Source organism: Palaemon carinicauda, chromosome 18, assembly GCF_036898095.1.
Source record: "Palaemon carinicauda isolate YSFRI2023 chromosome 18, ASM3689809v2, whole genome shotgun sequence".
In the NCBI taxonomy this organism is placed as follows: domain Eukaryota; kingdom Metazoa; phylum Arthropoda; class Malacostraca; order Decapoda; family Palaemonidae; genus Palaemon; species Palaemon carinicauda.
The window spans coordinates 108,996,583-109,008,967 of NC_090742.1; the positions used below are offsets into that span (position 1 = coordinate 108,996,583).

The following is a 12,385-nucleotide window of genomic DNA, read 5'->3' on the forward strand; positions in this document are numbered from 1 at the left end:
AGTTATCAAATGCCATTGATATGGTGGAGTCTGCCAGCCTTTCCTTGCCATCTCTCCCACACCCCAGGATCACCTGTCATGCCTGCTGGAATACCCTCAGACCTGGATTCTCATAGCTCATTGAATCCAATTTATGAATATACCTCTCCTCAGAATGGTTATAGTAACTTTGTCCCTTCCTCTCACACTCTGTGTTTGAATAATGTTATTTGTGCATCTACTCAAAGATGCTATAGTTTTTGTTCACAAATTAGTGTGGATGGGCTTTATGATAAATCCTTAACTAACAATACTTCAGATATGTCATATTCCTCATCCTTCTCCTTCTCTTCACATTCATATGATAGTGACCCTTATTGGACACCTTTCACTCATCATCAGATATCATTCCCATCAGACAAAACTGTGGTTACAAGGTCATGGGAAGATAAAGGGTGTTCATTTACTGGTAATATTAAAATGCTAGCCAAAAAACAACCTTTGCATCCTGGTGCTCCTCCTGTATTTAACACAGTGCATCAAAACTTGAGAAAATGTGATATTCCTTATAATCAGCATGTGGATAAACTTGTCAGTACTTTAAGTTCTTCAGATGACTGCCTTCCCGATGCCTTACCTGAAAACATGAATGTTTTAGATACTCAGCTTTGCTGTCCTTTACTAAATCTTTTGCCTGTTAAACTTACTCCTTTAGCCAGTAGACATGATGTAAGTGACCAACATTTATTTGAAAAGGAACATTTTGCCTTTGGCAGTGTTTGTGTGAGTGTAGAGGAAAGTGTGCCTAGGAATTTGGTAACAAAAGTTTTCAAGCACTCTAAGATCAGTTCTTCGATGTCTGCTCTTATTGACCTTAAGGATTCTAGCCTATTAGCATCAGTTAATCCAGGCATATTATCTTTTAGTTGCCCATTATTAATTTTTGCAAGTGTACTGGATATAACTGTTAGTGATTTACCAATGAAATTTGATAATCTCTTGAATGGTGAGGCTTTTGGTGTAAAAGTTACCGAAAATGATAAAATACTGCCAGTAAATTGTGGTTCTGCTTTTCCTTTGTGTTGGCAAACAGTTACCAGTTCCTCTTCATCCGGCGAATGGAAGAAGTCCATTTTTAAATACAGTGCATCTGAGAGTAATATGGAGACTGATTCTGGATGAGATAATTGTGGATTACTATTTTTTACTCCTTAGATTGGTAAAGTTTTCAAATGGTAAGGCTGGATGTATGTTACAAGTGCCTTCCTATATTAGTATATCAAAAAGTGAAAGTGATCCTGTGTCATTAGTTTTGTTGTGAATTATAAAGATGTTTGTTGAGATATACCAAGTGACCTGCCCCGTCCTGCCTCCCTCCAGCTTCCCGGATCTACTATCCTGTCATCGGTGTGCTGATTCCACCTTCTGTGATATTGAAAATTTATTACCACTTTAGTGTTACTTTGTTCTCATTTGTAATAAAAGTAATGTCTTCCTGGCTTAATCCTAATTTTGAATTTGTTTTACTTATTTCAGAAATGATCCAGGACATTGCACAACGCTAGCACATAAGGGGAAAGTTTTAGGGGCTTTTGCAATAAATTGTATTTATGTAGCAGCTTGGTTTTTTCTTATCCTATATTTTAAATCTAAGGTATATTTTTGGTAACTATTAAATACTGATTAGTATATGTTTGGCTCTGTCATTAACAGTTCCTAAACTTGGAAAATGTAGAAGTGAAGCCATGCAAAAAATAATTAAGGGAAGTTGAAACAATTTTTATAACTGAAGAGTTTTGTTTTATTTTATTTATTTGTTTTTTTAAATTAAAAAGATTTTTATGTAGTTCATGATTAGATTACCAAAACTAGTAGAAACTGATTGTTCCTTTTTGCTAGTTGGAATATTCCTATTAGAAGGATATTTGATCACTATAATCCTGAAAAAGAAATAATTTTGATACTGTAAAAATATGAAAATGTTTTAGATTATTTCACGCTAGTATCGATATCTAGCTGAGCAGATATCAAAAATTTTTCAGGAGAATCCTTCACTTCTGGAAACAAGCACTAGAATTGCCACAAACTCCTGATAGCTTGCTCTTTAGATAAAACTCATTATCCACCTAAAAATATCAATAAAGCATTTAATATGCAGAAGTATTGCATTTTTGCAATAAAATTGCAAAGGCTATTCCTATTTGAATGTTCTTAGTGTCAAATCATACATTTTTCACTGTGTAGAATCAAAATTTGGAAGCCTGGACTCAGTGACTTCCTTGTACCAACAGAGTAGACGTCAACTCACAACCATGGCACACTGGATGGCACTGCTGCTGTGAAACTCATCATGGAGTTCACTATTAGCTGAATAATTATTTAGTGTACTCAAATATTTAATACTGCAAATGTTATCTCTTAAGCCTCATATCAGTTGCTGTAGATTACGTGTAGTTTAACATATGATTAGCTAGACAGCCACGCCTGAATTAACATGATGTGCCTCCTCCTCAGTAGAGTCAAGCCAAGGGTAACGAGGTTTTACATTGCTTTGCATGTAGTTTTCTTGATGCTGTACAGATTTTATGGGGCTTAAATCAAACTGGAAGAATAATTGCGCTAGGTGTAGGTTATATAAAATTTTATTCCTGAACCTAGTCGTATCCCATACCGTATTGTCTATGATTGTGATTAAGGCTGTAAAAGAATAATTCCTTGGCGTTGTTTTATTGAATACAGATAATTATGACACTGGTACCTTAAATATCATTTACTAAAATGGCAAATACAGATTGAGGACTGTCTAGATACCGAACTGACAGGGAAGTGACGTTTTGCTAGAAGAAGTGAAGAGCTCAAGTCACCACATGCACAACAACCACAAGAACGTGATTTCTAGACTATGATTTTGACGAATATTCACCTCTTTTATGCAATTAATGATATGCATATCGTTCTCGATCCAGCTAGGCTTAATGATGGTGGTGTTATTGAAGAAACCCTGAGGAGGAATAAGTCACAGTATTGCTAAAGATTTTGCCTTATGTTCAACAACACGAAACTAAAGAGAGTCTGAGAAAAAAAGAGCAGTGTGTGGTCAACCCATAGAATGCCCAACCAAACTGTGTACAGCCATACTTGAAGGCAAAATGTGTTTCGTATGTTACAAAGAAGCCTCATCCTCTGAATTCAAGTTATGATGAGGAACCTCAATAACGGATTTCATGAATATGCCAAAACTTGAAAGACTGGGTGATGGAAATGCTATTGCACAGAAATTCAAATTTTTTTTTTTTCATGCTTGACAGACATGTACAATAGAGAGAGGACATACCTCAGAGACACCAAGAGACTGGAACAGGAATGTGTACCGGAAGAGGATGCCCACCCACAGGTATTCTAATGGAGACCACCTGATTTTGTGAGAGTCCTGCAATCTTCCAACTTGCATATGCAGTTCACCTGTATGCCCAGTGCCTGTAACACCTGGGTGTTGATCCACCTACTGTCAACTCCACAAGACAGGATTTTATGAAAAAACTGCTGTCAGAAATACCTTTGGAGCTCAGAAGTGGGGAAAGGATGTTCTTTTGGCTTTCCAGAAATGTTTAAAGATTACTCATGAATGGCAGAGGCAAGGAACAGGACAATGTCCAAGAGACTGACTATATACTGTACACATATGATCAATGACCAACCCTCCTTTTTATTAAGCGAGAACCGGGGAGGGCCAGGCAACTCCACAAGACAGGACTTAAGGAAAAACTGCTGTCAGAAATACCTTGGGAGTTCACATGTGGGGAAAGGATGTTCTTTTGGCTTTCCAGAAACGTTTAAAGGTGGCTCATGAATTGCAGAGGCAAGGGACAGGACAATGTCCAAGAAACTGACCATATACACACATGATCAATGACCGTTAAGCTAGAACTGGGGAGGGCCAGGTAATGCCTACTGTTGACTCAGCAGGTATACCTACAGGCTTCCCCAAACCCTCCATCTCTTAACTCACAAGGATGGTGAGGTTGCAGACACTGCTTGAAACTATCGAGTGTGAGCAGGTCTCAAACCCCCGTCAAACAGATTTCCAGGTAGGAATGTTATTGTTTTGTCAGAATTGTCTGACTATGATAGTGAGACTATTACCCTTGGCAAAGCAACTAACATCTTATGAAGACATATGCTGGACCACAACTCCACATTTGAAGGAACCTTCCGTGAGGTGTGCATCTAGCAGGCTATTCTATTCATCAGTTTGTGGCCATGCTTGAACATGGAGCAGACATCAAGTCTCAACTAAGGTTTGGTGCACCAAAAACAGATTTAGCAATTGCTCAGTTGCGTTAGTACAACTGCCATGCAAGGTATAAAGGATCAGCAACTCACAGACTCTCCAAGGATGAAGAGACCTCATTCTTTGTTTATATCTAGTTGTCCATCTAAACAAAGACCAGAAAGAGCTTTGTGCATGCTAGGCATTCGCGAAAGAAGTGTCAACAAAGTCATCATGGCCAAAGTCAGCAACACAAATTTTTGTCGTCAATTGCAGTCGGTGTTCTGCACACACTTCAAGAGATAGATCTGTAGCAGTTGTGGGTTGCCTTTGCCCAAAGAAAGAATTTGAGGTGGGGTCTTATACATGATCTGTGTTGCACTTTAAAAAAAAAAAAAAGGAGCAAAGGGAGCGCTGGCTGAGATACCATTTCAGGGTTCTGTGGCAAAAGGAAGAAGTCTGTTTAGCCACTTTGTTGTGTTTATAATAAGACTTCTGGTAACCTAGGTAAACTCAGCCAGTATCCATCTGTAGTGGTCGATGAAGACCTTGGAAAAGTTCGGGGTCATGATGTATGACAGATCCAGCATAGCTGAAGATGATGATCTGGGCTTGGACATGTTTGCTCAGAAGTAGAGGCCATACAAAGCCATTTTTCCAACCCAAGCACTGCTGAAGCACCACATGCTGCCTACCATGCGGGCTACATCTGGAGTCGACCAGAAACAGACTCCTGCCAACTTGGGATGGAGCAAGATGGCAGATGGTTTGGACAGTGCTCTCTCCCATTATAGAGAGTTGCCAGCAGCTGACCAAGTTTGGATGCAAGTCGGAATACTGAGGTCCATGGAAATGCTACTTCTTTGGCCTGAGCTGCACAGCACTGTACAGGTATAGATGCTATGTTTACGAGCATTGTAGTATACACACACTAGCAGCAATCAATATACTGCAAATAAATCCATGCCTATTGCCTACATGTACATCCAACAATATATCGGACTGATGCTACTTCAGATATCAGCACTTTTTACCCTAATTAGGATGACCTGACTGATATTATGGTACAAGGAAGCTAGTGAGTAGGTACATGGTGAAAAAATGTATGATTTGAAATCAAGATCATTCAAATAGTACAAGTTTTTGCAATTTTATTACAAAATCCAACAATTCTGTATATTAGGTGTCATCCATCTTGAAAAATAGAGGCCTTTCTGAATTTCTAATTTGCTAATGGTTTCTATCAAAAGTATAATCCCCTATGAGTATGTGTGCCAATTTTGGTGATTGTTTCCAGAAATGAAAGATTGTTACAGTTATCTGCTCCACAGGTATGTCTAAGATTACTTTGATGAAATGCCAGATTTCTTGAAACTGAATAATGTAAAAGAACTTGAAGGAAATATTTCAATACCTTCAAGAAATAATCACTGAGCACTTCCCATTTAGAAATAAGATTTAGAAGAGCAACTGTAAGATTAAAGATGTAGGTAACCAAAGGGAAGTAGAAATAAAACCTTATTAAGAAAGAGAAGAAAAAAGACAATAGCATCCGGTGGTTTTATGCATCGGTTACCGGGAAAAATGTGAAGGAAATATATTTCTAAATTGTTATTTTTTTTTTCTTTTTTTTTTCTCCACAAAAAGGACATAATAGGACACAATCATTAACATGTTAAACCTCGTAAGGGTTGGTACTGACTGCACAAAATAGAAGTTAGGTAAGCATTACTATATATTTTAATGATTAATTATTTTCTTAATAACCAGTCTTAAGAAGGCAGCGGCATGTGCACTTGCACCTTGACTCCCATAGAAGACTTTCCAGCTGTAATAAGGAGAGATCTTCATATTAAGATAAGTTTATATTGTTCATAAATAAAGTCGTGTATATGAAGCATTTATCCTTTTCTAGGAAACTGAGAAGGGATGAAAATTGTTATAAAAAGTTAAGAGATTCTACATGAATACACGTTGGTCACACTGTTCTTCCAATGAAAATTGTAGTTAGTTTAGCTTGCAACAACCCTAAAGGTTATATAAGACAGTCCATGTAAATGCATCTTGAGAAATGCTATCAACAATGAAATCATAATCTCTTTTTTTTTTGTTATTACATTACTAAACTTGGACAATTTGATCGACAAGGAAGCTGTGAATTTAAGAGGTAACCTTGAATATAAAAAGAGAGAAATATCAAATTAAGCTTATTATATATCTAGTTGTCTAGTTTAGCATTTCTGAAAACAAATCTTTCACGAAATATTTCATGTTGTTTGTAATGAACATCAACGTTGCTTTAAGCGCCTATTGAAAAAAAGTTATTTAGTAGTGTTTCACAGGTTTTGGGTGTTAATGTCAGTCACTTGAGGCAAAAACGTATGGTGAAACTGCAAGTAATTCTCTTTTCCGACCCATTCTCGAAAATATATAATATATAGAATGTATTTTTTTATATAAAACCAGTTAGAATAGTGTGATGATATAGAATTTTGTTCTTATCAAATAATGATAAAATGCCAAACCCTCCCTAAAACTAGCTGCCAATTTTTAAACTCCATAGTGTTTTTTTTTTTTATCTACAAGGAAAATGACCATGTTACTTTACTTACTTTGAAAAGTGTTTTCCTGGTCCCTCCACACATGGATAAGGTTCGGCTCGCTTTAGGGGCAACAAGATGTGTTTGTCATATTATCCCTTTTAATGAGACAATGCCATGACGTAGTCACTCGGCTTCAACCCTTGAGTATAATTTACATGTTGAAGTCTTGTGATGGGCAAGAGGGCTCTCGAACTTAGGGAAACTTAACCCTAGTTCGAGTCTAAATTTATTTTTCTCTCTTTTCTATTTCTATTTCAAAACATAACAGTTACCTCCTAATTTTAACAACTTTCTTTCATCTTGCTTTCCTAACTCTATGAGTAATATTTCCCTTATCATTATTTATTTATTTATATATATATATATATATATATATATATATATATATATATATATATATATATATATATAACTTCTCCATTTGCTTATGAATTTATATATGTACTTTTTCTTTCTAAAAGGTGTGGATATTTCCACATTCATTATTATTGCCTGTTTATATGAATGGGAGAAGGGATCACGGTTGGGAGCTATTTGCATTCATTGCTATATGTGAGAGTATTGGATCTTAGCCATTCCGAAGATGTTTCGGACTCTTTTCAGCAGATGTATTCTCAAGGGATGGGTCATCAAAATCCCGGGGGATCCAAATCTTTGAGGTAGGATTCTCGGCGTCTGGCCCGAAGCCTATCATTACACATACAAGGAGAATGATTCCAGTTTTTTTTTTATCTTGGTTATTACACGCAGGTATAGCTTTACCCCTGTGCCTCTATATCTTTGCTATCCCAAGGGGAGAGTATGGAGTGGACCATCGGGGAAGTATACACTCACTATGTCAGTGATGGAGAATATCAGTTTTTTCTCCAACTTAGGATATTCTTACTATTCTCTAGCAGGTAAACCAACCAAGCAACCAATAAAAGAAAAATAAAACCAACCCTTATGGACCTTTCGAACAATGCCCCCATTCCCTGGATTTGCTGACTCCCCCCCTCCGATACTGTTGATGACTCTGGCTGCTTCAAGTAACAAAAAATCTGTTGACTACATGGAACTAAAAAGGACCTCTCCCACAATATTGATTCCTCCCGCATTTATACACTGAAACTGTACATTTCTTCTTCGCCATAGTGCCAGGTGAGTAAAAAATCGGGCAGTATAAATGAATATTTTAGAGTATTGTTTTGTGTGTGCCTTGCTGGTAATATAGATTATGAAGACTTATTCAAGCTCTTCAAACCTTTTGGAGTGATAAAAAGAATGAAATTGAAACTATCAAAAGACAAAAAAGACTTTCATGCTTTCATGATGTGCAGCAAATGGTGGAGTGGAAGCAGATGTACGTCAGAGAGTGAATGAAGGTTGCAAAGTGTTGGGGGCAGTTAAGGGAGTAGTAAAAAATAGAGGATTGGGCATGAATGTAAAGAGAGTTCTATATGAGAAAGTGATTGTACCAACTGTGATGTATGGATCGGAGTTGTGGGGAATGAAAGTGATGGAGAGACAGAAATTGAATGTGTTTGAGATGAAGTGTCTGAGGAGTATGGCTGGTGTATCTCGAGTAGATAGGGTTAGGAACGAAGTGGTGAGGGTGAGAACGGGTGTAAGAAATGAGTTAGCGGCTAGAGTGGATATGAATGTGTTGAGGTGGTTTGGCCATGTTGAGAGAATGGAAAATGGCTGTCTGCTAAAGAAGGTGATGAATGCAAGAGTTGATGGGAGAAGTACAAGAGGAAGGCCAAGATTTGGGTGGATGGATGGTGTGAAGAAAGCTCTGGGTGATAGGAGGATAGATGTGAGAGAGGCAAGAGAGCGTGCTAGAAATAGGAATGAATGGCGAGCGATTGTGACGCAGTTCCGGTAGGCCCTGCTGCGTCCTCCGGTGCCTTAGATGACCGCGGAGGTAGCAGCAGTAGGGGACTCAGCGGTGTGAAGCTTCATCTGTGGTGGAAATGTGGGAGGTTGGGCTGTGGCACCCTAGCAGTACCAGCTGAACTCGGCTGAGTCCCTGGTTAGGCTGGAGGAACGTAGAGAGTAGAGGTCCCCTTTTTGTTTTGTTTCTTGTTGTTGTCGGCTACCCCCCAAAATTGGGGGAAGTGCCTTTGGTATATGTATGTATGTATGATGTACTTTGATGTTTTTTCTGAATTAAGTAATGGTAAAGTTTATAAATTTTTATGGCCTGCAAAATTGCATAGCACTCAAAATACCTTGGATTCAGAATATAATTAACCCGAAGTGCTCTACCTTGTTTGAAGTTCAGGAAATGGCTCATAAGGGCAAACTTGAAACAGTTTATATTCCGTCATTCAAGGAAAGGAGTAGTAATATTATCAAGGGATATGAATGCCTTGAGCAGAAAGTGGGCTGTATTCCTAAAGGAAATTCGAAACCTTATGACTATAGTCTGCTAGTGAAAGGTGGGAATGAAACTCAGACAGTCATATTGAATAATTTTAAATCCTCTCCATCACATGTTGTACAGAGTTTCTTTCCTCGCCATATATTCGACCATGCAAAGGGAATTGTTTATTGTAGTGTTCTCTATGATCTACTGAAGAGGTGCCCTACTACAGTTTTTACAGTTAAAAACCTTAAAGTAAGTATTAATGCTATTTTATTAGTTTTTTTTTCAACACCTTATCAGCATGCCTGTTGATCGCCAAACTGGGGGACGAGACCTGCTCAAACTCGTTAGTTCCTTTGATATCTGCAACCTCACCATCCTTCTGAGCTAATGATTGTTTTTTGGGGGGAGCCTATAAATCTATCTGCTGAATCATCATCAGCCCTGGTTCTAGCTTAGGTGGCTGGACCCATTGAGATACTACCACTAGAGTTATTGGGTCTCTTGACTGGCCAGATAGTACTGTATTAGATCCCTCTCTCTGGTTACGGCTCAATTTTCCTTTGCCTATGTCAGGATGCCAGAAAACTTCAAATGAATGAATCAATCAATTCCTTTTCTTACACATACATAAAATAGTCTGGCCTATTCTTTCCACATTCTCCCCTGTCCTCATACACAATACAACTCAGATTAGCAAACAATTCTTTCCTTGAAGGGTTTAACTACTGCATTGTAATTGTTCAGTGGCTACTTTCCCCTTTGTAAGTGTAGAAGACACTTTAACTATGGTGAACAGCTCTTCTAGGTGGACACTTCAATATCAAACCATTATTATTATTATTATTATTATTATTATTATTATTATTATTATTATTATTATTATTATTATTATTATTATTATTACTATTATTATTATTATTATTATTATTATTAAAAGGCAACCTATAACCCTAGTTGGAAAAGCAAGATGCTATAAGCCCGAGGATTCCAACAAGGAAAAATAGCCCAGTGTGGAAAGGAAATAAGAAATAAATAAACTACAAGAGAAGTTATAAACAATCAAAATAAAATATTCTAGTAGCAGTAACATTAAATTAGGTCTTTCTTATATAAACTATAAAATCTTCAAATTAAACAAGAGGAAGAGAAATAAGATTAAACAGCTTGCCCGAGTGTACCCTTAACCAATAGGACTCTAATCCAAGGCAGTGGAAGGCCATGGTACAGAGGCTATGGCACTACCCAAGACTAGAAAACAATGGATTAATTTTGGAGTGTCCTTCTGGAAAAGCTGCTTACCATAACCAAAAGAGTCTCTTCTACCCTTACCTAGAGGAAAGTAGCCACCGAACAATTACATTGCAGCAGTTAACCCCTTGAGCATGGAAGAAGTGTTTGGTATTCACGTGTTTTCAGAGGAGAATGTGGAAAGAATAGGCCAGACTATTCGGTGCATGTGTCGGCAAAGACAAAATGAGCCGTAACCAGAGAGAGAGAGAGAGAGAGAGAGAGACCCAATGTAGTACTGTCTGGCCAGTCAAAGACCAAATAACACTCTAGCCGCACTATCTCAATGGGTGGCTGGTGCCCTTGCCAACCTACTACATTGTTCTCTAGTCTTGAGTAGTGCCATAGCCTCAGTACCAATGTCTTCCACTGTCTTAGGTTAGAGTTCTCTTGCTTGAGGATACATTCGAGCACAATATTCAATCTTGTTTCTCTTCCTCTTTGTTAAGTTTTAAACAATTTATATATGGAAGATCTAATTTAATGTTGTTACAGTTCTTGAAATATTTTATTTCGGATTGTTTATCACTTTTCTTGTAGTTTATTTATTTCCTTGTATCCTTTCCTCAATGGGTTATTTTCCCTTGTTGGAGCCCTTGTGCTTATAGCATCCAGCTTTTCCAACCAGGGTTGTAACTTAGCTTGTACTACTACTACTACTACTACTACTACTACTACTACTACTACTACTACTACTACTACTACTACTACTACTACTACTACTACTACTAATAATAATAATAATAATATATGGTCAGTTTCTAGGGCCTTGTCCTGCTTGGTAAGGCAATGGCACTGTACCTTGCCTCTACTATTCATTAGAAGCCTTTAAAACCTTTGAACTTGAACATTACTGTCAAGAAATTTCATCCACGCCCTATGCAATGTTACAAGTATTATGGGTTTGGACATGTTAATGTGAAGTGTACTAATAAGAGAAGATGTTTTAACGGTTCCTAGTTACGTAACATTCCTACAGAAAGTAAGGCAGACAATTGTTTTTATTGTTAAGCTTATTCCCTAAAGTCGGGACAAAATGCTAAATACAATCTGGAACAAAACATAATTTAAACTGCCTATGGTTCAGCAAAAAAAAAAAAAGTTTTTTTCAAATTTTCTTATAGTTACCAAACCAGTGGATTCAATAGATAATTCAAGAACTGTTCATCCTTCAGCTGGTGGTAAGTTTCAAAATACTGAAAACGTCTTGCCTTTATCCTCAAATCGCTCAAAATCCAACCAATCTGTAAATTTATTCCTGCAGGCTCAGCAGTTACAAATTCGAAGTCTTCTAGTGTGAAACCTTACTCCCAACTGTTGGTATTACCACAAAACCATCTGATATGTAATCTGAAAGAGTAAAAGGTAGTACTAACCAAATTACCAAACCAAACATAAAGCCCTTATTAATGTACTTAAAAGATTTCATGTACTAACCACTAATGATAACACCCAAAACCGGGAAAATCTCTCTGAAGTAGAATTGGTTGAACTTGAACCCCTAAATCAAAATATTTTGGAGAAAACAAGATGAAAGTACAAGTCTTACAAAATAAAAAAGAAAGCAAGTATTGATGAATGTTGAGCCAAACCGAAAGAGGCTCCTTCTACCACCAATCCACAGAAAGGCTCCTCTATTAATGTATCATCATCTCAATCTTAAACCAAATTCATAACTAAGCAAGCCACCAAGCATGTGGTAGAGGTCGAGGTCTATTGGAATTCAGGTAATTCTGAGGTTGCTGAGAGAAATCTGATTAGCAATACACCCCTTGAAGAAATAATCCATCTCCATAACTAGTAAGTCAATGATTTGGCAAAAACAATAACTGAGAAAGAAGCATTTCAAATCATTTTATGTGGCTACTATGATTGCTTCTTTTCTGAATTTCA

General features: G+C 37.3%; 3 protein-coding genes across 3 annotated transcripts in view; all 3 read left to right on the plus strand.

Annotated features, from left to right (window-relative positions):
* LOC137658016 (uncharacterized) overlaps positions 1–1,597 on the plus strand; it is a 57,000-nt gene extending 55,403 nt beyond the window's left edge. The window contains 1 exon segment of the mRNA XM_068392731.1: positions 1,516–1,597. Within this exon segment, the coding sequence (XP_068248832.1) occupies positions 1,516–1,521 (6 nt within the window). The 3' untranslated portion in view covers positions 1,522–1,597.
* The window catches only part of LOC137657946 (uncharacterized), a 232,683-nt gene that overhangs the window by 103,938 nt on the left and 116,360 nt on the right, over positions 1–12,385 (plus strand). The gene's annotated exons all lie outside the window — the stretch shown is intronic.
* Positions 6–1,498, plus strand: LOC137657947 (uncharacterized). Its single transcript, XM_068392664.1, has one exon. It carries the CDS (start codon positions 10–12, stop codon positions 1,159–1,161), a length of 1,152 nt encoding a protein of 383 aa, XP_068248765.1. The 5' UTR covers positions 6–9; the 3' UTR covers positions 1,162–1,498.

Coding starts and splice junctions, on each gene's coding strand:
- LOC137657947 (XM_068392664.1), top strand. CDS start 10: ATGCCATTGATATGGTGGAGTCTGCCAGCCTTTCCTTGCCATCTCTCC.